General features: G+C 39.3%; 2 protein-coding genes across 2 annotated transcripts in view; one reads left to right on the forward strand and one right to left on the reverse strand.

Moving 5' to 3' along the window:
* The window catches only part of LOC146169738 (otoferlin-like), a 99,875-nt gene that overhangs the window by 23,455 nt on the left and 49,849 nt on the right, over nt 1-26,571 (forward strand). Inside the window, exons 16-26 of the mRNA XM_083383670.1 lie at nt 491-599; nt 1,026-1,224; nt 1,557-1,677; nt 2,213-2,407; nt 2,836-2,952; nt 3,197-3,349; nt 4,351-4,531; nt 5,842-5,966; nt 6,825-6,959; nt 7,622-7,783; nt 12,804-12,926. Coding sequence (XP_083239796.1) covers nt 491-599; nt 1,026-1,224; nt 1,557-1,677; nt 2,213-2,407; nt 2,836-2,952; nt 3,197-3,349; nt 4,351-4,531; nt 5,842-5,966; nt 6,825-6,959; nt 7,622-7,783; nt 12,804-12,926 — 1,620 coding nt within the window. The remainder of the gene's footprint in view (nt 1-490; nt 600-1,025; nt 1,225-1,556; nt 1,678-2,212; nt 2,408-2,835; nt 2,953-3,196; nt 3,350-4,350; nt 4,532-5,841; nt 5,967-6,824; nt 6,960-7,621; nt 7,784-12,803; nt 12,927-26,571) is intronic.
* On the reverse strand, nt 16,780-21,433 carry LOC146169739 (uncharacterized). Its single transcript, XM_083389368.1, has 3 exons — nt 21,012-21,433; nt 19,559-19,735; nt 16,780-18,122 (listed from the first exon to the last, which is right to left on the reverse strand). The coding sequence occupies exons 1-3, from the start codon at nt 21,312-21,314 to the stop codon at nt 17,814-17,816; spliced, it is 789 nt and encodes a 262-aa protein (XP_083245494.1). The 5' UTR covers nt 21,315-21,433; the 3' UTR covers nt 16,780-17,813.

Consider the following 26,571-nt stretch of genomic DNA (forward strand, 5'->3'; position numbering starts at 1 on the left):
ATCCAATATAAAAATTTTATTTCACGCCCACTTTTAAAATAAAGCGCAATGAATGTGCGACTATGCGCGGCCCACAACTACATGATAACACTAAACTATTCAAATGTAGCTCGCGGCCCACAAAACATGGCTCTGCGGCCCACATTTGGGCCGCGGCCCACAGTTTGCCGACCACTGGTCTACCACGTTTAGCCTGCATATTTTTAAAGTAATCTGGGAAAGTTTTACTTTAACAAAAACGCTCAAAATGTAACGAATGTAAATTGATTTCTACCATATTTTTGTAACGAAATCAGTTCGTGGCATTTTTGCGCTTTTTTAAGTTTATAGTTTTTTTTAATTTCTTTTGCAAATTTTCCTACATGGCGTTTTTTGTCAAACTGGTTGCTTTCAGTACATGTATACTGCGTATAAGGTCCATAAAAGGTGCGGACGTTTACAATCAGCTATCTTAACTTCACAGTAAACCCAGAATTTTAATATGTTATAGCTCGGAGCCGGGAAGATTGAGGAATTCTTTCTGTTCGGTTCGATCTTGGAGGCCAACATGATCCACAAAAGTATCTCCGAAAAGCCTGTTACGTTTGAAGTCACCATTGGTAAGCGCATCTGCTTTCTTTATTACAAGTATAATTTCTTATGGCAAGTATGGATATTTGAACTCAAATCACACCCTTCCAAGCGATTTTGGATTCCGGAAAACTGAAGTAATCCAAACAAAATTGGTGTACAATTGGCAGTTTAAACTGCATTCATTAATTCTAAATTCGGACAAGTTAACAGTGTTTCGTAAAAGTTTCGTTTTTTAGCTCAGCCGCCTAAAGAATTGGTCGCGTTTTTTCGCGGTCTTTGGTTTAAATCTCACTTAAGCACGTGTCTTTCATAAAGTGCTAATATATATTTATACTGATAAATTAATCTTTAAAAACAGCGGTCGAATTTTCCCGCATGCGTTGGTTCGACTCCCACCTAATTACGGGATTTTTCAAAAACGTTTAGCAACGTAAAATCGCAATTTGTTTCAGGAAACTATGGCAATGACATTGACGGCGCCAACTTGAGCAGCAAGCGACGCAAGAGCGACAGCGCCGAAGACGGTGACTCAGACGACTCACTGGCCGACTCGGATGACGAGAGCCAGTCTCTGCTCAAGGGCACTCAGACCTTCAATGACCCTAACATGCGACCCTTGACCCCGCCAATGCGACCTCTGACCTCCGATAAGTAAATGACCACTGTAAATTTTGACATGAAATCGCCTGGTGCAGAAATATGGAAAACTATTTAAAATATTTATGTTTAATTTAACAATTTAAAAGCTTTTCTTATAATGATGTGTACTTATAACGGTGTGTTCTTATATATCTTACTTGCCTCTCTATAACAATTAAAAACCTTTTCTTATAGCGGTGTGTACTTTTACTGGTGTGTGTTTTCTGTATCTATCTTACTTACCTCCCTTTTCAACATAGACCTACAGATCAGAACCGACGATCTATCATACAAAAAATAAATCTTAACTTTTTGTTATCTGTATACCTGTTTGTTCTATGTAGTTTGTATCACCACATGCCTTACCACGAGAAGAAGCCTTGCGTGTACTTGACCAGCTACTGGCACGACCAGAAGAGGCGTCTCTACACTTCCAACATCATCCATCGCATTACCGAGAAGCTGGTGAGTAAATTAGATTGCAAAGCTTATTTTATGCAATGCTGTTATTAACATTTAAACTGCCTTTCTTAAACTTAAAGCAGGACAAATTTATAATATGCAATGTGTCTCCAATATTATTTTTCGACATTATTTGATGTATCTGTTTCTTTTCAATGTATTTTTAATTTTTGTTGGTAATATAGACTTTAAAGTCCAAGCGGTAGCCTGACATGAATATACGTGGTGTCGTTTTTGCTCCCTGTAAATATAGACCGCCAATGTATTTTGCTTACTTATTTTTCGTTTAATTCCTAAACTTTACCATCTATCTCTTTGGTTTTCTCTCTCTACGTCCCCTGTAGATATACAATTATACAATTATACATATCTTCCTATTTCTGTCAACTTATTTCTTGGTCTCTTCTTATAGACATATTATTATCTTTTGCTTGACTCCCACCGTTTTTCTTCTCAACGCTTTATGTTTCCATGTTTCCTTCTTCTTTATCTACTGTATCATAATCTGATCGAATCTTTAACGCTTTACGCCATACAGGACGAAGGACTGCAAGATGTCCAAGAAATGATCAAGACCAACCAGCAGCGCCCGGACCGTCGTCTCCGCGGCGTCGTGTCTGACCTCATCAACGGTTGTGCCACCTACAACAGGCTGGTCAAGGGCACAGGGGGCGCTGCGGCCGGGAAGACCAGGCTAGATCGCGAAAGACACAAGCTTCGCCTTCGCGAAATTGTGAGTCAAGTTTTTGAAAGCTTGAGAAGAACTTATCGGCTTTTTTATTTTATATTGATGAACGTGATATTGGATGAATGAAGCTAGAAAATAAAATGTCATTCTGTAATTATTTGATAGATTGTCACTCTTTACTAATCAATTATGATGGACCACATGATCCATTACAATATTTTTGAAAAAATTTGAGTCTTTAGGAGCCAAAGAATGATGGTTGAACTACCAAACACACCGCTTATTTTTTTCAAAAAACATTAGTCAAAGCTGCTTTACTGTGTCATGTATATATATTTCAAAATAACATAAAACAGGTGTCTTTTTTAGTAGGTTAGGGCCAAAGTTTCGCTGCCAACTAAAACAGTTTCAAATTCTTTCGATATTTCTGACAGTCAATTGCTGTGTACAAAATTACCAATTGTATTATTAAGGAATTGCTCAGCAACGAATCGGTGAAGTTGCAAAAGACTTTGAAGCTTAGCACCCTGAAGGACAAGATGGGAAAGATGAAGAGTTTACTCGGCAAACTAAAGTTTCTTGCGGACGATGTAAGTCGAACAATTTTGTTTCGCCTTTAAAGTTTAGCCTACCTATTCGCCAAATTAGTATACTACCAAAAAAGTCATCTAACTTACTATTGCGAAAAAAGTTAATGCACATCATTAAAATAAGAACTGCTTCCAAAATCAATTAAGAAAGCATGATGCATTGTGTTGTAAATACCTTTAAGTTCTTGTTTTTTCTGAGCACCAAGAAATGCTCGAACAACAATATACTTTACTTATTTTCCAGCCGCAGCACTCGATCCCTGACGTCTTCCTGTGGATGCTGAGTGGAAAGAAGAGAGTGGCTTACTGCCGCATCCCAACCCGGAAGATCCTACACTCCATCTGTCAGGAGGAATCCGGCCAGCACTGCGGGAAGATTCAAACGCTCTTCGTGCGGGTGAGTGTGTGTGGCAGCGTTGTAAATAAGTCACTTGTGAAAAGACTTAAGTCACTGTCAAGTCATTTGCAAAAAAACTTCAAGTCACAGCATTGGCTTTACAAAATAATATCCCACCTTTTTATAAGTAATACTTGAAACACATATCAGTCACATTAACTGAAGATGGTACAAGCTCGTATCAAAACGTCCTAATCGAGATGTTGTCAATCTACTACTTATTTGGCTGAGCAATTTGTTATCAAGCTACATTAGAGATCCCTGCCTAGTGTATCCAAAATAATATTTAACTTCTAAAAATGGTAAACACCTTCCATTCTGACCAATATTTCACAGCAAAAACAAAAAACGAAACACATAACACATAAGTTAACATTTATTACGTTTTATATTTGGCTTGAATAACTCAATTTTACTAAAAAGTATTCAAATAAAGCACATATGTCACGCTATTTGTCTAAATAACTGAAGTCAAGTCAAGTTATTTTACCCACAAGACTTGAGTCAAGTCATTTGAAACAAAGACTTAAGATCAAGTAAAATCATTGACTCAAGTCATTACAGCACTGGAGTGTGAGAATCAAGTCTGTGCCTTCCTAATGTCAAAACGACAGATTTGCAGCCCCTTTAAAAAACATCTCTATTTGCTTTAAATTCTTGAATGTAAACCGATCTAAACGTTTTTTGGAAGAGCACGAAAAGTGCTTAATAATTTAGAAGAATCGCAACAAAGTTCCGTATTTAGCCCGGAACTGACTTGATCGACGCAATTAACATTTCCTAAATAAAAAGTGTTTCATGACAAAAATCTCTCACAAGTATGGATGAAGAAGATTAACCCTGCAAGAAATTGTTGAATTTGAGGTAGCTCATGCCACGACGTTTTACCTTGGAAGGCATGAATAATACCTTTTTCCCTTCAAACAGTACAGTTTAAGCTATTTCTTTTTTTTTAGTACTGGTTTAAACTGTTTCTGTTATCTTTGCCGTTTATATTTTAGCTTCCCGGAAAGAAGAGCCTTGGGCCCGGAGGTTGGAGCATCCAGGCGAAGCTGGACGTTTACTTCTGGTTCGGCCTCACCAAGAACAAGCGCGACTACTTGAAGGGCCTTCCCACAGGGTACCAGATAGTACGCGCCACACAAGCACTCAGTTCTCCGCCAACATTTCTCACCTACACGGGTAAAAAGAACTAATTTTCATATGTTCAGCATTTTACAGAGACTAAAAATGGTGCGATTTCCTTTTAATTCCTTTTTTTGTCGTTTCCTTTTAAAGCGAACATTCTTTGTCGGAATGCGGAAAGTTAAACTACTAAAAAAGAGTTTAAATTAACACGTCATTTTAAATAATTATTAATTATTGTAAAAAACAAAAATCTTCAAAAAGTACAGCGATATTAGGACTATAGGTAACTCAGAAAATATCCCTTATGTAGACACCAATAAAGGAGTCCATCAAAAGTGTTAATATCCGATAACTTCGATAAGCCTTAAATATTTAACCAATGATAAATAATAATTAAACAGCGTTTTTAAGTCCATAGATAAAATGCGAAATTTGATCTTCTTCGCGTATAAGGTTACAGATCAACGCAGAAATTTTATTTATAGTCATGCCTTAAAATGAATTTAAAGGAGCTTTCTTACGTTTTGTCCGAGCAAATAAATCAAGATTTTTGAAGGTTTAAAATATATTTGTTTACGACGCCAAAACTGCGTGGCAAAAAAATCAACTGAGCGAGTTAATGCACGACATTTTCGTACTCAGTGGGATATATTGTCTTAAGAAACTACCACACCTAATTTGTTATATCCGATATCAGAAATGGGTAGTATCAGTACGTTTAGCACTGTCGTTATGAATAGAAAACTAATGGATCCGATACTGAAGTCTTTATCAGTGTACACGTACAAGAATTTATTAATACACGAAAAGGCCTAAACAAGTGTATTCCTTAATTCGAATGAATCAATACAAAACAATGTTAATAAAACAGGAACAGAATCAGTAAGTTAAACATCATTGCCAAACACTTACAAGTAACTAACAAAATGAGCTCCTACCGCGACAAGGTAGTAACACCAACTGCCGTAAGGACAACTACAATGTCAAGGCACCATGTGCTCAGTGACCTTTGACCGCAAGTCATAGAATGATCACACAATTAAATAGGTCATAAAGTACTTAAATAAACATGCGGTTTAGCAAGCTCACTGTTAATCTTAACAGTATTTAACCATAGTAATGGCGTCATTTAGTATCGAATCGAGCCGCGTTAATTTTTATCAAAAATGTCTGGATATCTCTTCCACTAATACTTACCCTACGTCTGTGTTTTGAACAAGAGTCATACATGTTCTTATGAGACTGTCTTTATCACATTACCTAAAGATAATATAAGCTCGTATCGAAACGTCTTTATCGATGTCTTTGTATGGTTGTCGAAACACGTGTTTGTACGCCTTTGACCCACCTATTTTTCGGCGCAGATCGACAACAGTTCGAGCTGCGCGCGCACATGTACCAGGGGAGAGGGCTGCTGGCCGCTGACGACACCGGCCTGTCGGACCCCTTCGCCAAGATCATCTTCTCGACGCACACCGACACCACTCAGGTGAGGCCATCGGCGGGCTTACGAGGCTCGAAACCCGGCGGAATTAGAAACCTAAACCCGACGGGCTTACGAAGGCCGAAACCCGGCGGCGGGCTGAGGTTTCCGGCTAATGATTTTCCCACGGTCGAAACACGTTAAGGTTACCCGGCGAGCGGGCGCTTGTGGGTTTAAGGCCGGCGCGCGTTTTCTTGCAGTGTCAATTCCTGCAGCCGTAACCCAACCCTGGCGGCAACGTTTAAAGGGTGTAGGGTGCGCGACGCAATTTGTGAGCGATTACGATCCGACACAGATAGTGGGGGAATTAGGGGCGAAAAGGTCGACTGTGATATATAAAGTGAGGGGTTTAAAACGTTACTTTTTTCTAGCGCGAATAGCGCGAACCTCGAAGATTTGTTCTGTGAATGAACATGGTGATCAATTTTAGTAAATCTATAATTATAAACGTCCCGTTGTATTTTACCAGCCGAAACACTATCAGGCTCGCCATTTGCGCTGCATCACTTTAGGCCAGCGGTTCTGATTGGCGCAATGTTACAATATTGACATTCTGCTTAAAAATGGAAGACTGTACCACATGGCTATCGTGTGCATGATATTTTCCTAAAATACCGCCATTATTTGACAAAGAAAGCCAACGATGAAACAGCATAACTTTGCAACAAAAGCATTTTCTTCCTAGGCGTTTTAACCAAGTAGATAGTCAAACAAAAGTACTGTCAAGTGAAAGCAATTTTGCCTGGCGGGGCGGCCACCTTTTAGCAAAGTGTGAAAACCCGTAACATCAGCTGTAAAGCTCCGTAGCGCTACCAAAAGCATAATACAGGCATAACCCTACTCAATACTGCCCACTCTTTTCAGGTTGTGGAGGAGACGCTGAACCCAACGTGGGACCAAACCCTCATCATACCCAACGTGACCTTATATGGTCGTGCCGAGGAGCTGAGAGACGACCCCCCGCTAATAGTCATTGAGATTTTCGACCAAGACACAGTGGTATGCTACTATTGAGATATTTATATTCTGTTGCTAAGACTACCGCATTTAATTTCTGGCAAATGATTTAATTTTTTTGGTTGACTGCTGCCAAGGCAGTGGCTGGTGTAGCCACTTTTCCCCGATTAATTAATGGCAGTGATATTGAATTGAAGTCTGTATTGATATTTACTTTATTATAACGTGGAAAACGTTTGGTGTTGTATATGTTAACTAAAATGTGGTAAATCTGGAACCTAGTCTGTGCTATTTTTAACAAACTATATATTCTTAGTATTTAAATTAAGGCTTACAGGTATACGTATCAGACAGCGAAGGCTTAAACTGTTTTTTTTTTCGAGATGACCAATGTTACGATAATATTTGCATTGACGTAAGGTTACAAAAATACAAAAATCACATTTTGGGGGAAATGGCCATGCCTCCCCCTGGATTCGCCCCCGATAACTTGAAACTAAACCAACGACATAGCCAATACAAGCGAAGCTCCCCAGGATACGGACCCAGCCACGCACATTTATCACAGACAAAAAAGATTACTATTACAGCTGTGCCATTGTAAAAAAAACACCTAAAAAATTGTTTGATTCTTTACAAGGCCGCGGAACCGTAGAATCAGATCCGTCGTACCACGTATAAGTATGTCTTGTTAACATTTTCAGGGCAAGGATGAGTACATCGGAAGGACGATCGCCAAGCCCCTGGTAAAGATGTCAGGGGAGAGGTACGAGGAACCCAGGTTCCCGGCCAAGCTCGACTGGTACCAGGTGTACAGAGGCGCCACCAAGGCCGGAGAGATACTGGCAGCCTTTGAACTGCTACAGGTAATGTCTTCTTACAGGCTTGTGTTTAAACCTTTTCACCCCTAAAAGAGCACAAAATGTGGTTGAAGGTCAGATACAAGTGATTTTAAGTGGCCTGGTAACAATAACTCATTGTTTGTCATTTTTATGTTATTGTCACTTTCTTAAAAAAGGGCAGAACGCTATAATAATAGAAATTAATTACGGTGATACAAAAACTGGTTTAGCAATTAAGGTGTTCGTGCTACTAAATAAAAACGCCAGTGATTTTCGAATTGTTAACTGTATGTCAGGTGATCTATTTGTTCTTAAGCAAAAAATCATTAGCCTTATGGTTAGGTTAGGCTTTGTCAAATCCCAAATATTTTTATATGTTTTATAGATAATATTTTAAGCTTATTGTACATAATTATTTGTAGTCAATTTCTTTACAAAATACATCATTGGTTTTTTTGTGTGGTTGCCTTCATTTGCGTACAGTTTGCCTAACTCATGTTCATTTCTTTTATTACCTTAAAGTAGAATAATACTGGTTTTTCTTCATAGCCCAGAGGCGTCATTTTTCCTGCTAATTTAGTGTTACCGCGCCTAGCAAATGTAGATTCTTATCTTAAGCCTTCTTTCAACTTTACTGCTAAATTACTTTTCGCCTTCCACATTTTCTGCTGTAGTTTTCAGCCTGCTGACTAAATCCTGTATGCGGCATATTTAATATTTTTCAAGGAAAAATATTTAGCGAGTAAACAGACGTGCATTTCTGCTAGCTTAAAAACAAAATGCTTTTTTGTTGCGAATTTTAAAGTCAGTTGTACAATATAAAAAACTTTTAAATTCTTGAAAAAAAAAAAATATTTTAGTGACTAAAGATACCACAAAAACTGTTAAATGTTATTCCACCAACAATTGTTGTATAAATAGATTGTATGCCCGTATCGTATGGTGCGTTTTGCATCGCTTGTCTTCAGTTATAAACGACGTTTCGAACTTCGCATATTTATATGAAAACTTAAAAAGATAGCAGTATATTTCAACTAAGAAATCTCCAAAATAAAGTAAATTTTGCGAAACGAAAAAACATCCTGTTAAGTGTATCACACCTTTAAACTTATTTGCAATGAGCCGTCATGTCAAACTACAATCTTGCCTAAAATCGACTGACTATCGGAATTTCCCTTTCCAATACCAAGACGTGTATCAGAGCACAGTTTTATCTGATTCCCAGATAATTTAGTTCCACGCGTCCATTTTTCACGCAATCCCCGCGCTAAGGTTTCCATTATACATATTGGCTTTATGCGACTTAAAACGTGACCAAAAATGGAGTCGCAAATGCACCGGTTCTTATTCAACGAGTCTTCCAGATTCCCTACGACCAGAAGGAAATGGACGACTTGCTGCTCGAAAAATGGCGGGAAACCAAGCAGAGGTCACGCGAGGGCGTGTTTGAGGTTTGTTACGTCACAAACGCACCACGTGTTTCGTGCTGTGTTACGTCACTCGCATCGATGGTGCATGACGATTTCTGTCGGGTCACGAAACGGTTGGGCTTTAAGGCTTTTGCATGGCGTAGTTGTTGTTTACTGGACTTGAACAATTGTTTCTTGATTGGTTTCAACATCAAACCAAATGTCGTGAGTAATTTTGAACTTCTGCTTATCAGCGTTTGAAGCATGAGCTTTTAAACGTTTGTTTAATGTTGTGCCAATGCACAGGTTTATGTTTTGTCTGCAAGTGACAATTGTCCGGCATGGACTTACAATTTTGTTTTACTAAGACTCATAAGTGTGTTTTAATTAAACTAATTTTGTAATTCGGGGCACTTTTGCTTCCTGAACACAAAGTTGCATGTGCTTTTTGCGCTTGCCTTGAAAATATTTGAGAAATATTGCTTTATTTGCTTTTGTTTTTTAATTTTATATTAGCGAGCAGATTTTATGTTGTTCCTAATTCATTAGGGTAGGTGCTGTACTTTTTCACACAGGTTTATTGGAAAGCAGTATTTACTTTGTTTTGAACGATAAAATCATATCAAAAGCCTTTTGTCATTATTTAACGTCATGTGTTTTTCAGGTAGGTATTGAAAATTTGTTACGATATTTTTTTTACTTGAAATCAAGCGTTTGGATCTCATGTCATATTACGACTAAACGTTTTTCTCGTAAACACCTTAGTAGGATTACTGATGGTGGAGTCTTGCTTCAAACTACAGATTATTTCGTTTATCAGAAATCGAAGTCGCCATTTTCTTCGTACTGCAAAGCAATGTCTACTCATTGACATTGGATCGGGCATTCACTAGAAAAGAACATATTTTTCTTAAATTTATATTTTTGTTGAAAGCTTGTTCCAAAACAAGTTTCCTAAAAGTTTCATTTATTTTTTCAATAAAATAATATCGTTTTTGAGTCACCAGCTTAGCTAGAAATTTAGAATGGTTGTTTTCAGAAAATGGCCAATGAGAGACAATCTCTGATAAAACTTTATCAGCAAAATAAAAAATAAATATTATAAATAAAATCAATTTTAATTTTTTGTTTTAAATTTAATGCGTTTAGTGTTTCGAAGAGATTGATATTTTATATATTTTACCATAGTCCGGAATTTAAAATAGCCCATATGAGAACTTCGGTATATTTTTTGTGCATCGTCGATTATAACCTTTCAATTTTTGTTTCTCTCACATTAAAAAATCTACTCGACGCACAACAACCCAAACACGTTAGATCTTGTTCTATTTATATTCGTGGAGTTTTAGGACATTCTTATCAAAATTTTGTGGAATGGTTCTAATTTTGTTAAAGTTGTACCACACAAAACGAATCCATTAATGTTGGCAAGAATCAATTTAATTTTCATTGCTGAAAATCTGGATCTGCAAGTAAGCAAGTAATAATTTACTGCACAAATTTTCCAGTTGCGCCGAGCAGTTAAGCACATTACGGCAGTTTGTTTTTACTTTTTACCTCATGGAACTCTTTTTGCTTCTTTAAAATAATGGAGAACAACACCAATTTTTCAAACAATCGGGTTAAAAACACAATATATCATTCGAATTAGTTTTTAAACAAACAATACTATTTTTTACGAGCTATCGAATACCTTTAAAACTCAATGAGAACGATGTGTTCCGGATCGCAATTCATCAGTGAATGTATTATAAACATGTTACGCAGATCGTGAAGCTATTTTAAAGAGGTTGCGCTAACCAAATGATTTCGTTAATAGCTTTCCAAAGGCAGCTTTTTTACATTTTATTACGCCGACCACTTAAAACGTCCTCACGGACCTCGTGGATATTTTTCAGTTGAAAAACTACTGCCTTATCTCCTCATGTTGTTAGTTGCAAGTCGTTAAAGCTGGGCGTGTCCGTCTTCCACAACCGGTGGTGTGACATTTTAAAAGACGCGCCCGCAGACTGAGGCATTGTGACGCAACACACTCCGGGTGATTTCCGATATCCGGCGACGTCCCCGGCCGTCGAAACGACCCGGATTAATCGCGCCCTGGGCCTAATCCGGCGCAGTTTGTCAGTTTGAACTGCTCGCCAAACCACCGCGCGCAAATGTCGCCGCAATCTGACGTTTTGGCCCGAAACCGATGGTATCAGTGTCTAACGTACACATTTTACGGCGGATCCAACTCCTTTGTCCGGTTCCACAGTACTTTCCCGTTTAACCGGAGGTTGCCTTGTTTTACTGGCATATAATTGTCCATCCAAGTGATCTATAAGGTTATAAGGTCGATGTGAAACCATAGTTAACCAGCAGTGAAATGTTCAAACCTAAAAAAAAAGTCCTATTCTTTAGTATATTCTTTCAGCTCTGAAAATCCCACATTAGGCCTGTTAACGCAAGCTGCGTTTTGCAATGGCGCCTTTGCAAATGTTATGGAATCAAATCTTGCAAATGCAAGAGCAACGCTTTAGTTGTACTATGAGTATTACCATTTTCAACAAATAAATTTGAGCCTAAAACAGCAATTAAATACCCTTCCACTCGGGAACCATTTCGTGAGTTAGCATTTAATGCAAACTATATTTATTTTTTAGTTGATCTGCTAATTTTTGTGTTTTTTGATCGTAAACCTTTTTTAAACTGCACCATGTTTTATTAGTTCACCATAAAAAATGGCAGTATGTGTTTTTCGTTTCTCAGTTCTATATTTCAAAGAATTGCGATTAATAACCGTTGTTCACTTATTTTTTTGTTAGTACTGTTACAAATTAACCAAAAAATCAAGCAAGTATAGCAATTATCGCGTCGTAGGCGTCAGCGACGACTTACGCATAAAGGCAAATTCCCTTTACCAATTCATAGTAAATCTTAAAACGCTGCAAATGCGCTAGTTTTGACTTAAAATGGTCCATTCTGGCGAGGTTCGCTGGATTCTTGCAAAACTTGTCGTATTCTGGCATGCTTGGCACAAGCCCATCGTTTACCAAATAAAATGTATTTATATGATAAATAGCCGCTCGTTGGCCTCTCCGGCATCGCAACAAACAATAGAAAACCGTCATTCGGTTGAAGTTTTTGCCAACACACTTTTTCAACTCGAAAGGGAATCATTCTTGGATGGATTAACGGGATTATAATGACTGCCTTGTTTTCTTTTTTTTCTTTTTTATCAATTTACAATTTTAGTGCGCATGATAAACAAAGCAAAGCGAACCGACAAAACATGATTTGCATATGTATGAGCAAATATTAAATTAATAATCCAAATACCAGAGCTATAATTAAAAGAATAATTCAAAAGAAAAAAGATCGTTAAAGAAAAAAGATCGTTGGCTGTAAAAATAATTACCTGGAATAAGTTGCTGCTCAAAACAATATTCTACTTAACTCAGTTGCAGCTTCTAACAACATGGGCCTCCAGACTACTAAATCAAGTGTCTCATTTACAACAAATATATTCACAATGCTTGATATTATAAACAGAGAAATGGTAAAATATATGCGGGAGCAAAGTAAACCGGACACTTTTAGTACTTATGCTTTTCGCGGTCCTATTTTAATCCAAAACTTTTATCTTTTTTTCGTAGAAGAAAGTCGGTATCGACCTTGAAGAATCGGCCAAGGTCACTGAGTCGATCCAGAACGACCAAGGTCACAAGTTCACCGTCCCGAAGGGCATACGCCCCCTGCTGGCCAAACACAGGGTCGAGGTGAGTGTGCTCTGATTTCTATGAGAGGCCGTTGACATTTTTAGAACTTAATAACTCAGCCTTGTTTAAGGCATTGCTTTCACAACAGCGTGATATGACCAAGAAAAGCTGGCTGGACAAATGTTATTGAATTAAATATTCGTGTTGTGTATGGTTGACATTCACGATATATGGAGTAAGGATAGCACGCAGGAAGTATATATTGAGCCTTACGGGCATCACCATAGATCTGTTAATTTGAATAGGTTTGTTAACATCTTTACCACTTTTCGAAGTTTTCTTTTAGCCTTTGTCTCGACAGTTGTTTTTTCTCAAACGTTTTACCTCAAATTGCTTGATCCAGCATTATTTTAGATTTTAACGTTTTACTCGGAAAACGCAACACGCGATATGTAGGACTACAACGCAAGAGTACAGTCCGGTTTAGTTATTTGATAAACAAACACGCTTCAGAATAGTTCTTCCTTTTTAATCTTGGTTGCTAATGAATTTGCAATAAAGAGCTGCAAATTATGGGGTTAATTCTTTTACCAAAGTTAACTTTATGTTGTATGTGAACTTCAAACAATTTCAACAATTGAAAGGTGTTGAAGCAGAAAAAATCTCAAACCTAGGCCTACTATTAATAGCGGTAAAATAATTATTCATTAACAATTATTAAAATTAAGGATACTGCATACACCCTTTTCTTCTGTTTTTGTTTTTACCAAAACACGAAGCAGTATTGGCGCTTTAATGAACGAAGTAGAGTTTGCAAACGTTTGTTGTTATTTGTGTCATCGGCTTTAAACAACAGATATCATAAAATCATTGGTTGTTTATATTGTTTAAATATAAACTGATTAAGAAAAGGTGATGACACTCGGCCTGATTGCAGAAATACATGTACATTTAAAATTTAGAATTACACAATCTTGAATTTGTTTCCGTCCGCCATTTTGCCCTACATTGCTCGTTGCCCGAACAATCAAGTCCACAGAACTGCTTTATTCACTTTAGAAAAACATGCACTGGCCACTGTGCTGTGTGCATGACAACAAACACTCACACACATTCACATGCTACAAGGGTGATCTTGGCAGCACATGTTAAATGCTATCGTCAAGGCACGCCCAAACATTTTCAAAAATCGACCGCAGTCCATTTAAAACTGCTGTCAGTTGTAGCGATTAAAGTCTTCGAGTTTAATCCTGATTTTAACGATGTTTAGTAGCTGAAGTGCAGGCGTCTCTTCAGGATTGTGCGGTCTGAAAAAAAATAATCTCGTAGATGTCCTCCTGACCCAATTTTGTCGTACATGAACGCCTGAGTTTTTTTAAATGGTGTATTATCTATTGAAGCTTAATAGCTTTTTACAGCAGTTGTCACGTGTTTAACCCTTCCTGTTCGCCTTCATTGAAAATGCTTAACTGAACTAGCGATTTTGTGTTCACTGGGTTGCAGGTGCCGCGTCTCTTTAGCAGCACACAAATGCCACATACCTTCCCACGCAAACAACGGATTTTCTCCTCGTACGCGCAACGGCTCTTAGATAAAAATCAGTTGTTGGTAACTTGGGGTGGTAAGGTCAAAGGGTCGAAAGATTTTTATATCGTTATAACATGAAATTAAAATTCGCGTGAATTGTCAAAGATTCAAATTTTTTTTTAGAATAGGATAGCAAACTAATATTTCGGTTACATTGTTGTTAGGTTGTCCTCTGCATCAAAATAAAACGTAGCGGCAAAATTTACTATAAAAGCTTGTTACTCAATTAGGTTAACTGGGTGCAAATAAAAGTTTGTCGTTGCCGAACAAGCGAGTTGCGATCTATTTCTGGAAATCCTCCAGCCCATGCAGTCTGACGTTATTTTATTGTTCTTTGTCCTAACTTAGCGTTTGCTTTCTCAAATCTCCTCGTAAATGACCGCAATCTGGAAAATGCTGCTAACATTTATTAGCGTAGGGATATCCGCCAATATAGTTGGTTATAATAATGGACCTCGTATAGCCTTCACTCCAGATAGATTCGTGGACCTCTGACCGGTCCTACAACCATCGCATGTGCTGCTGTTTGTTTGCCAAACAAAACGGAGGACTGCACAGACTTGCACACTATTGCGTTCGGATGAGCGATTCGTAGAAGTACGTCCAGCAGTTGCGGTGGTCCGGGTGCAGCGCTTCTAATTATACATAAAATGGCTTTAACGTGTGTTTCGCAAATAACGCATTACCGAGCGACGAGGTGGCGGACGGTGCTTTGCCTTTGAAATGGCAGGTGTCAAGAGATTAATTATACAGGACCACTGAGTGACTGGCCAAATGTTTTTGCGTTGTACTATAGTTGTTCGCCCCTTTTACATAATTCCTGGCCGGTTCAAGCTCTTAAACAACTTATCCGTCTGTGCTACACAAAACAATTGCTTAGAGCTTAATATAGTCTATATAGACCGATTAATGAGTTTCTGGTCAAAATGTTATTTTGTTGAGCTTTAATTTTTTGACACTTTTCTGTCTTTCAAACTGCAATCTTTCATGAACAACTGTTTTTTTGACAAGCATCCTAATAAATTAACCTCTTGTTTTCCATTAAACTAGTGCCCCCCACACACCTACCAAAGATGGGTCACTCAATTTTGGCCAAAACTTCTAACCGATCTGAAATTGTAAAGAAGCTTTTCAGATGTGATGCTTCAAAATGATATACTCTTTTCACGGTTTGTTTTAATGTAATCACAAGGTGTTGAGCAGACGCAGTTGTTATCAAGGGCAATCGGTGTGTTGCGCAAGCGTTGGAAAACCCCGTAAAGTACAAGTTGTCGATTGTAAGGCCTTCGCCATCAAATCGTGTGCTGAAGTGTGTTTACAGCCCGAACGCCATAATCGCCCGGCTTGATATTCTGGCGAATAGAATCTTAATCCCAATCACCAGCGCGAGGCAAAATCATTCGAAGGTCGACGCCTTTTCTCGTGACGAGCAAGTTTATTGGGTCGACAGTGAGGGCACAATAAATGAAAGGGCGAGACTTTTGCTGATTGGAAACGATAAAGGGCGAAAGCAACACACAACGGCTGCGGCAAGCCAAAAAAAGCACTTTTGTCTAATCTCTGTAAATGGCAAAGTAATCTCAGCGAAACGCTGGCATATCTGGCGAACAAAGATCTTGCAATGCAAAACTTCATAAATTGGTTTCAAAGGCTTTTGATTTGAGATACCACAACTCGGGGCTTAGTATTGATATAGAATGTGTTTTCATTAAGGCCAATGTATGTTGGACTTTTTGCTGCATAACTATCGTACCGTTCGTACTCCCTTGTGCATGCGCAAGTTCTTAAGGCAGAATAAAACGATAACGCAAACAAGCATTAGGCTGCCTTGCATTAAGTAAGGAACGATAAAAGCACTTGCACCGATTATTATGCGCCACTGCTATGAGTTTGTTTACCAGGCAATCGAAAGTTACGATTTTTCGTTGAAATGTAAATGGAACCTGGCGTTCATTCATAAAGACATACAGAAGGAAATGACCAAACAACAGTGAAAAAAACTCTTCCAAATTGTCCTTGTGCATCACAAGTGAACATAGCTTGACTTTTTGGGTGTTACTAATGAAATTTCCAACTACACGCTGTAGTTTTGGAGACTGAGTCCTTTATTTGACACAGTTTTCGACGTTGGTTATATTGGTGGCCAACAACGCCTCGATATAAAGCTTTAGAAAACCGGAGAAATCGATGTGAGTCAATCACGAAACCGATTAACGACTTGAAAGTTGGCCAGTGCATTTTTGCGGTAGTTCGAGGCATAATGCCAGATTTAGATCCGAGGTCCTGCGCGCGCTTGCAACTTAAATCCAATCCCGCCGGATTTTATGTGTACGAGAAAGCAGGAAAGCGAGTCGTGTGATGTGGCCACAAACACCGTTTTGCAGCAGGTTTGCAAAACAGGTTGGAATTTATAGACGTTGTAGCAACGCGACCACCCAGCTAGAGAGATGGTCCACTGGCGTGCCTCGCGTGTCAATGTGGGGCCCCACACGTGCTATATCTTATCCATATTAAACACAGGCGTATTCGGTAATGTGTTGCTATTTAAGGCGATTACGTTTGAAGAAGTGTTACAAACGTTTGTCTCTGTGGATAGACTTTTTTAACGCAAGTTTTGGACAAAGTGCAGCACGCCCTTAAACAACACTATAAGCATGTACGTTGAAGCTGGAAAATAAAACAGTACACGATTATTCAATACTCCAATCGCAAGCATTTGTTTCAATACTTCAATCGCAAGCATTCACACATAAGGAAAAAATCATAGCGGTTAACATAATCATAGCAGTTAACATTTTCGAGCGTAGCTCACTGGATTGAAAATGCGAACAGTTAAAGATAAGGATTGCGCAAAGTCATGTACCAGGCACTCGGCTGGAATACGCTGCAAGCTATACGTGGCGAAATATTCAGACAACGCCGGGTTTTTATTGCTCGTCCATTTCTGCTTGAACCGGTTGACTTTACGCGGTGAAAAATTCTGCACGATTCTGGCTTGGTTAGTGTTTTGAGTGCACATATAGAGAGACGCCGGCTCCAATTGGCAGCATCATATCACAACAGGGTTGATATCGTAATTCCGTCTCTCGGCTGTGCGTCGCACGAACCTGCCTTATGACGTAACATGTTGCGTTGCGATTGCGCAATATCCCCAAAGCGATCGGAACGGACCGTTAGTGTTCCTCGTCCTTTACGCGACGCGCAAAGTCTTCTTCTCCAATCTTGGCGGCCGAAGGCAGGAAAGCTCTTCCGCTAAAAGCTTCGTCGTCATGGCGTCGTCAGGCTCGCACGGTTGCCTGGCAACTGTGGTTGCGCGCGCAGGCAGTCTGGGGCGCTGCTGTAGCTTGGATATTTGCGGCTTCAAATGTACAGCGAGCAGGACGAGTTGAGCCGTACCCAGTCGTCGCAAACGTAATGCATCTGCTTGGAGTCAAACAGGCGACAGTTGCGATACTTGCCGGTGCCCTTGATCAGCTCATCGTGCGTCAGCGTGAATATGGCCTTGTGGTTGCTCTTGGTTATTCTGCACTTACCGGGAGGGTGCATGTCGAAGACCGGCTGCTTGTACTTGCACTGGCCAACAAAGAAGAACTGGTTCATGCCGAACATCGACAGCAGGTTGACAGTTGCGCCCGAGCGGCGGTGCTGCGCCGTGGTGGGAGTGAGAACCTGCCAAGATGAAACAGCATTCGATTGAGACAAATGTCTAAACTCGTGTCACTTGTAAAATAACCTTAGATCCGAGGTCATTATTAAAAAATTAAAGTATCTGACCAAACAATTTACTCCCATAGTAGGTTAAGCTATCAAGATGACACAGCATTCGATTGAGATAAATGTCTCAACTTGAGTCACTTGAAAATAACCTTAGATCTGAGGTCAGGTTTAAAATGTAAAGTACCTCACCAAGCAAGTTACTACCATAGTAGGTTCACCCGTATGCACAGGCGCATTGTGGATAAAAACACTTTTTTAGAATCTAAAAGTGATTCGTTACACTTGATGGTGTTTTATTTTGTAAGATTTTGCTTAGGGTGCAAACGAATTTTCCCCTTACGTTTCATTAAGCGGCGAAAGAATAGCAAACCCTTTTACGCGATTGTTGATTGAGGTGAGATAAAAATCAAAGTAGAATGACTTTTCCAGACGTCGGCAAACTGCGGCACTTTGAAAAGGTTTTTGTGGCTCTTCTATTTGAAGAGTAAAACCAAATATGATAGAAAGGTGTATGGTTAAACTATTTTCATTTTATCTTGGACTGTTATTAATAATTTCGATTAAAAAACAGTGTTCTTCATTAAACACCCGCGTTAAACCTTGTAAAACATGGTTTAATTATTTGAACTTTATTGAAACTTGTAAACATTGCAGTGTTACTGCTTCAAAGAACCAACATATATTAATAAATACTGTTCATCATTTGTTACCAGTGTTTCGAAAATTATGTTGTTGCCTTCACAGGCCACTCTCACGTGATAAAACAAACTAACTGTTAATTCCGAAATACTTCTATCCATTTTATACGGGTCTTAAAACTTTTGGATTTTAAAGTGCGGCTCGTGTTGGATAATAGTTGACCCACCCCTGGTCTACACCATATGCTTGTACAGAAATATCGTGGGGATATAAAGAAAACAGACAAATTCCTAAAAATCATAGGTGATACTTTTATTAAATTTAAAGATAAACCAATTGCGCAATTCTTTGCCAACTCAGCACGCGTCGTTACCAGAAGTCCAGTACCAACTGTTTAAACAAGTAGTTCTCAACCGGGGTGCCGCGGCACACTATGGTGTCATTTTTAACACTCAAAGGCGCCGAGAGACATTTCAAATCCTTTAGAATTGCAATTTTTGCTCTATTGGTAAACTTCTTGATACAATTTTTTTTGGTAACGATCATAGTGCCAATAATTAAAAGGGTTTGTCAACCTTGTTGTACAGTCAATATGCTGTTTCAATCTCGCTTAATGTAACGTTACAGTTAACCAATCAGCAAAAATACGAACAAGGGTGCTGCGAACTATTTATAACTTTTGTAGGGTGCCGCAAGCAAAAAAAGATTGCGAAATACTGGTTGTAAACCCTTTTTTCTGTGTTTCATACCGTGTACAACGTCGGGCACACGGCTTGCTGCCTGCGTATTCCCCTGTAGCTCTTGACGATCGGTACTCTGGACTCTGCCATCGGGTCCTCAGTGCTGTTTATGATTTCGTTGCGTTGAGCAAACCTTCCCCGGTTCTCCGTCAGAAAGTGGAAGAGCACTCCGCTTGGGTCACTTAGCTTAAAGCAAATTAAATCGTGTAAAACTTTGACTAAAAAGAAGCTGGCAAAAAACTTGTGCTAGACGCTAAATTAGCGTTGCAAGCGGTTTTAGATGCATATATCTTTAGTAAGTCAACATACCGATAGCCCTTTTAGTAAGTAAACTTCAGTTTAGTAAGTATATCTTTAGTACGAAAACTGACAAAAGGGTCTTTTAAAGCGGTCGAAAGAATTGGCTTGGACCGCGAGTTAAAGTGCGTGGAACTTTTGTAAAATACGAACAGGTGACGCTTTTTCGCGCCTTTGAGACATTGATAGTTTACGGAAGTTCTGTCTACATTCCAAACTGCTGTAAATGAAGATACTAGCTCGCAGGTGGACGCGAAATATGTAGGCTGGCGTATCGAATTCGGATCAGATATGCATGTAAATATTGCTGGACTTGTTTTCACGGTGGTGCAGTGTCTCTATAAGCAGTTCACTTGGGTGCATTGCCCAAAGAAGGCTTGGATTGTGATGCCTTGTTTTTCTGGTTTAATTTTTTTATCTAATCTGTTTACTTAAAATGATCAGTAGCCGTATCGTTGTGAAAGTGCCTTTGGGCCAGGTTATGTTTGCTGTGAGTTTCACGCGTTGGTCAAGTTTTGGGCGTTTTCAGCTCTGTGCTGACCAAGTTTAACGGCTAATTAAACTGATGTTAAAATGTGCTAAACTCAAATATTGACTGGGGGTGAACGACCTGTTTCTCTCCAAATGTGTTAAGGCTATTAGCGCTTCTTTACCGGTTAATACGTCGGTGTAACCTTGTTTATATGCTGTGTTATGCCTGCGGCGACTAGCAGCGAATAGCGTCGGTGCCTCAGCGGTAGGCCTACTTAGCGGAACTGGTATCCATGTCATCAATAAAGATTACACCTGTACTACTAGTAATGTGTATTGGGGTTAGCGACTACAGGCTAAAACTTTTTTTGGATCCACGTTATTCACGAGTTTACTTCGTACTTTCCAAGCAATAACAGGTCGTTTTCGAAAACACAGCAACAGACTTATATGGAGACATAGTAATGATATTGGTCAAATAAATAAATGCAACTATAACTGCTCATTAAACACTGCTAAGATTGTCACCATGTGATAATAGCCATTGCTAAGTACCGTTATGTGTGCCAATCAAAAAATGAAGTAACAAAATGGTAAACAAACTAAACTTGCAAGCCCAAATAGTAAGGACAGGCTTTTAAACGACTGCAACTACAATTACTATAAAAGAGCGAAAGATGTCTGGTAGACCAACCTGTTGCCAAGGCGCGGGCGTACACTTGTTGTTGAGAAAGAAGAACGCCAGGTCATCAGTCCTGTTTTTGCACGAGGGTATGCAGCTGTTGCACAGCAGGAAATTGAACAGGGTACTTGTGTCCGAGCAGCGACGTAGGCACCGCCGGCACTGGTCGTTGCTGCTGTGGTAGCCTTGTGAGCCCATGGCCGATGACGTCACGAATGACGTCAGGGCGCATGCGAGGCCCAGGATCGTTCGCATTGTGACGACGCGTCGACTTCGCCGGAGTCCATCGGAGGCTGGCAGCAGTAATACTTCCATATAGCGCTTTGGTCTGGTCGGCGGTTTGGCAGATACATAAAGAAGAACGCTTTGTCAGGTCATTTGTTCGGCTCCTTTACTTGAATAGTGCCCTAGTTTTTCTGTACCTAAAGCCGATTTCGCCTGTAAAAGAAAACAACTCATTTTTTTAACATTTTTTTAACATTTTTAGCACGGGTGGCCATGGCGTATGCTTCAGCAGTGGCACTTAACACTTATACTGTATTTTAATGGCACATTATACGTCAGAGCTGGAAAAGTTAAATACGTTTTCAGAAAAAGATACGCCAAATTTCAAGTGATTCATAGAGTAGAATATAACAAAAATTTAAGCAACTTATAACTAGTTTTTTAAACTGAGAAAAAGTTTTACTGAGATTACTTTTATAATCTAAAACATAAAATAACATAAATCATGGAAATAAAATAATTTAAAACAAAGCAATAATTTATTGACTTTTAAGCGTCTTCTTTAAACAATATATCGCAATACTTGGTTTGTAAATATACAAATATGCCCAAATTGTCATACTTGAAAAACGTAGGTTAATGTTTGTGCGGCGAATCTGAATTGAATGTGAGAGTACCGAAACATATTTTTTTCAAAATATTTACTTTTGAGAAATGAAGTTGTCTGTCTTCAACATTGCGCAACTGCTACCTTACTTACGATATAACTGCTCGCATAGGACGAAATCGGGCAGAACAAGAGCAAAAACCAGTCGTGACTGTTTGTTTCCTAACTCTGTTATCCGAAATTCGCCCTACTCCGACGGAACAAGCCAAGCCACAGCAATACAATTACAGTCGTTCTTAATGCCGCCTATTGTTTTGCCAGTAACCACTCGACAGGAATTTAACCTTTGCAGTTTGTTGCTGTTTATGGCGAGTGATCCTGCAAATACGCATATACTTCAATACGACACGCCTTGTCTCTGGAATGGAGAATCCGCCGCAGCTATGCTGTTTTGTTGATACATTTGAAATGTCTTTAACTGATTGTTTTCGTTTTTTCGTAAGGAGATTAGCATTAGAGCTACTCAACTGTCACAAGAAGTTTCGTGGATGTGCAAAACCACAAAATGGCCACCAAGTCGCACTGAAACCTATTTAATTAAAACAAATCCGGGCCAAATCGGGATTTGCTTGCTTAAGCTTTCAACGGTATGATTAAGAGATGTTGATCGACCTTAAAATGACATCAGCGCTTATAATATTGCTGTATCGGCCTGCTGCTCTGATCTATTTTTTCTCTTTTTCGTACAAGTGCACTGAGCTTAAAAGTTTTTTGAAACTTGGATCACAACGCCCTTTTTTGTTGAATTAAATCAGCTATTGACTAACGAGGATGCGGGCAGTTTAAACAAAAAATGTTCTATTTTCCTGTTTTTATTTCCCATTTAAACTGGTCCTGCCAAACTGTCTATTTAGTCTAGTTCCCAGGTCTGGAACCCTCCTATAACTCCGTGGCATGTTCCCGGCATATTTTCTTGCCATTATTACGCATAGGACAACGTAAGCGCCCGGCTACACTGCCACCGCAACGTAACTAAGAAGCGTGGGTGAAAGCAACTAGCAAGGCCATCAGTGTTAAATCTCACTACCCGCCCAAGCAAAGACAAGCCTTGTGCAACTGCTAAACGGTTGCTGTGTACACTTTCTCACACAGCGACTGAATTCAACATAAAACCTCCTATCAGAAAATGTAGACAAAATCCGGTCTCGCATGTATGCTGCGAAAGTCGACACCTACTAAGCGAAGTGCCGCAAAATGAGGAAATGTGCCCAGTATCGCTTCAACATTATACGTTCGATTAAATTATTGGCATAATGGTCGGCTCTCCTGACAGACCTGTGATACCGCGACGGGAAAAGTTGCAATTAGGCGACGAAAATTTCCAGCACGTCTAACCATGCGTGTCGTTTAGTGGTTAAAATCTGGCGGCGAAGTAAAGACAGGTTTAAATTAAATTCGCCACATTGGAAAAGTGTACAGATCACCTTATCAGGGCTGACATAGAATTCAGATTAATCATATATAGCATAAGGAGTTGAGGCGAATTTTGTGTCAACTAAATCCGGTGAAGACGAAAACTGTCGGTTGAGGTTTTACGGCGAAAGTTGGACTTTACCGGATTAAACTGCACGTGTGCATTCTTTGAAATCCAAATTTCTTCAGGGGAAATTTTTCAGAGCTTTGCGGGCGTTTTCAATTCGCGCCCTTGTGTTTTGGAAACGGGCAATTGATTTTACTGTTTATCTGCTTGCGTCGACGACAACTGCAGAGATAGACCGCAGGCCGTATTGCCCCACAAACTTGACATTCGACAGCCTTGATAAAGACGCGTGGGCAAACTGGCAAACAGCAAACTCGGCGCGGACTTAATTGATTTTACCTGGTGCGGTTCCAAGATCTGTACCCTGCTGGTGTCGATCCTGTAAACACTGCTGCGCTGAGAAGGCGAAGGCCCACTTGCCTACAACACTGGCAAACATACTACAACTATGTACGGGATAGGATTGAGGGATTGTGCAAACCTGGTTCACATGCGTTAATCCAGGAGGAAATTCCCTGCATTACACACAATTTGTTGCCGGAATAAACTCGCTTGCAAGTACGCACTTCGCCTGGGTTTGAGACAAGGCACAATGTGGTCTTGATGTACCCTGTGAGTTGGTACACCATTTCCTTGGTATGTTAATAAGCAGAGCACTCGGGACAGGTCAACAATTAGTCTGAAAGTTTTCACCTAACGTCAAACTTTTTTCCAGTTGTAAGCCTGCGCGAATATGAACGTGGTGGACAGAATAGCAATTCTTTCTATCTGATATCGTTGCGGTGACTGCACCCCACCGAAAAGTAATTTAGGATCCATCTATTTGGCAACTATTTTAAGCTTTAATTAAACCTTCGGCGCTGACTATTATGAATGTTTTGTTTAACCAAAGTGGAAGTATAAGCTTCCATTTGATGCCAAGCGGAGGATAATAAACTGGAGTGTACTGGTTTTCCAGGTTACTCAAGTTCCTTTTAAACTTAAAACCGCTATTTTTCCATCTATTATATAAATATCACCCCAAAACAAATCTACATAAAAAAGAAACGGCGTTCCTTAATAAAACTTCTTGAGTTTTTAGTCTGTGGCTTGATACCAGTTTGTTTTGGACAGCAATATTCCGAGAACCAAAAACGCGCGTATGACACCCAGCGAATTTTTATTTGCCCGTCTCATCTCAGTTTGCCTTGATAGGATTTTCACTCTCCAAACTATTCTTCTAATGCGGTTGTCCCGTGACAGCGTGTAAGCAAAACCAAAAAATGCGACTATGTGTTCCGATTTCGTGTGACCATTGTGGTCGATATAAACAAATTATTAGCGCTTTAAAATCTGTAGCGTTTAACCACCTATAGTTAAACGTATGTGACATCGTAAACGGGCGATCATAACTGTTTTACCCCCAGATATTTAAAAAATCATTATCTTAACCAGGTTTTTTTTTAAGGTTTGGTTTGGGTGACCGCTAAGTAGTTTTAAGAGACCGCACGTGTTTCATTTAAATACCAAAAAGTTGCAAGTCCAAAATTTGGGAAACCGCTGGAGAAATTTGGGGGACCGTTTCGGTCTAGTTCGATCCTTTACAAGTTCGATCCTAGTTACCTGCATATATTCACACGCTTTTGTATTAAAACTACAATATGACAAACTACATCAAGGCAAACACTATAAGCAGTTGGGCAAACATGCCCGGTAAAAAGCCTGTCAATATGCTTTTAATCTGGAAAGTCGACCTTTCACCAATTATAGTTCCTTAATCATCAAAATACTATGTAACGGAGATTATTATTCTTGGGTGAACATTCTCGAGCCTATCCAAGAGTGTTACTGCCAGGAAGATAAAAATGATTCAGTTATTTTTTTACCTATATTTACAATTTTATAATTGTCTTTTTACGACTCAAAAATTTCCCTTTCTGATACGGGCGAAATAAACTTGTAATTCCTGTTTTATTTTTAAACGAAAATTTAAAACATTTGTTTTGTAACATTAAAAAAAAATCTTTTTTTTATGCTTTTTTAATTTTGACTTGTTGGGCATTAAAACGTTTCGAAAGATTACACTTTAAAAAAATAGCATATGATAGAAATATTGAGCCGACTTGTGTTGTTTTGATCAGCTTAATCAGCTACATGCAAACTTTAAGAACCTGTCCTGCGAGTTTTAGGCTAGACTCATTTTCGCTGATATATTTTATCTTTTCTAGCTACATGCTCTAAACCACTGGCCTTTCTGCATTCCGTGCTACAGTTACGTGGACGTACAAATTTGAAGGAGGCAGCAATGACAGTACATAAAAATATGGCATATTTGTAATTTTATTTATCAGCTAGTACATCTATTCTACTCCATACACTGTAAATAAAAACCGTGAGACTTTCCACCAATGAAGGTGGGCCCCTTAAAACATCCTATAGGATGGACTAGCAACACCTTTTTAAATCACAGTGGATCTTTCCACCCTAATGTTTACCACAAAATGTGGTGGAAACTTCAACCATTATTGTAAACCCATTTCGTAGTAATTATCGGAAAAACAATTCCAACTCCGTTTTCCTCTCGAGCTATGCGCACTGGTCTGTTTTAGATTAAACGAATTAGAACAAGTTTTAAACCAACAAGGTTAATTTTCCTCTACTTTACATTACGGATGTAATAACGTATTGCTGGTCAACTTTGGCACTTGGAAACTACAATGTCTGCCCTTTCTGATATCTTTTCTGATATTGCTTACTCTTTGACAATCTAAGCGAAATATTGCTGTTATTTATTAAGCTCCACTGGGCGTTAAAATCTGAACTTCTTGGCGTTTGCGAGAACCACAAATACACACTTCGTTGTTACCGCGATAAAATAGTATCACCCTATATAGGTACCACGACCTTAGCTTAATTTGACCAGGAGCGAACGTCGTCGCGCTTCATCTAAACGTACTTGACTGCCTGTCGGTTGTTGTTTGTCTGAAAGGGCAAGATATTGCCAGCAGCAATCTGCCTGCTAATATCCTGCCCAAGCCGCCGATACAAGCCAAAAGTCCGACGCAGATTTTTTGGCGGTCGAAAGATAGTGCGATTGCGGCGGCGCAAGTCCAACATTACCTTCTGACCCTGTTCCTGCTTCGCGGCCAAATCCTCACTCGGTGCCATCTCTAACTACAAACAGCGGTCCTGGCTGCCCTGGGTTCGAATTCTTTTGGAGT

This window comes from Ascidiella aspersa, chromosome 1, assembly GCF_963924565.1.
Source record: "Ascidiella aspersa chromosome 1, kaAscAspe10.2, whole genome shotgun sequence".
Lineage (NCBI taxonomy): Eukaryota > Metazoa > Chordata > Ascidiacea > Phlebobranchia > Ascidiidae > Ascidiella > Ascidiella aspersa.

Bases quoted from the DNA above. Each gene is read 5' to 3' on its own strand.
- LOC146169739 (XM_083389368.1), bottom strand. From the start codon at position 21,314: ATGGAAGTATTACTGCTGCCAGCCTCCGATGGACTCCGGCGAAGTCGA. The intron at 19,736-21,011 runs GTTGGTCTACCA...ATTTGCTTTAAG, and splicing joins CGCCCGCGCCTTGGCAACAG to CTAAGTGACCCAAGCGGAGT. The intron at 18,123-19,558 runs GTATGAAACACA...TCATCTTGGCAG, and splicing joins TGTGCCCGACGTTGTACACG to GTTCTCACTCCCACCACGGC.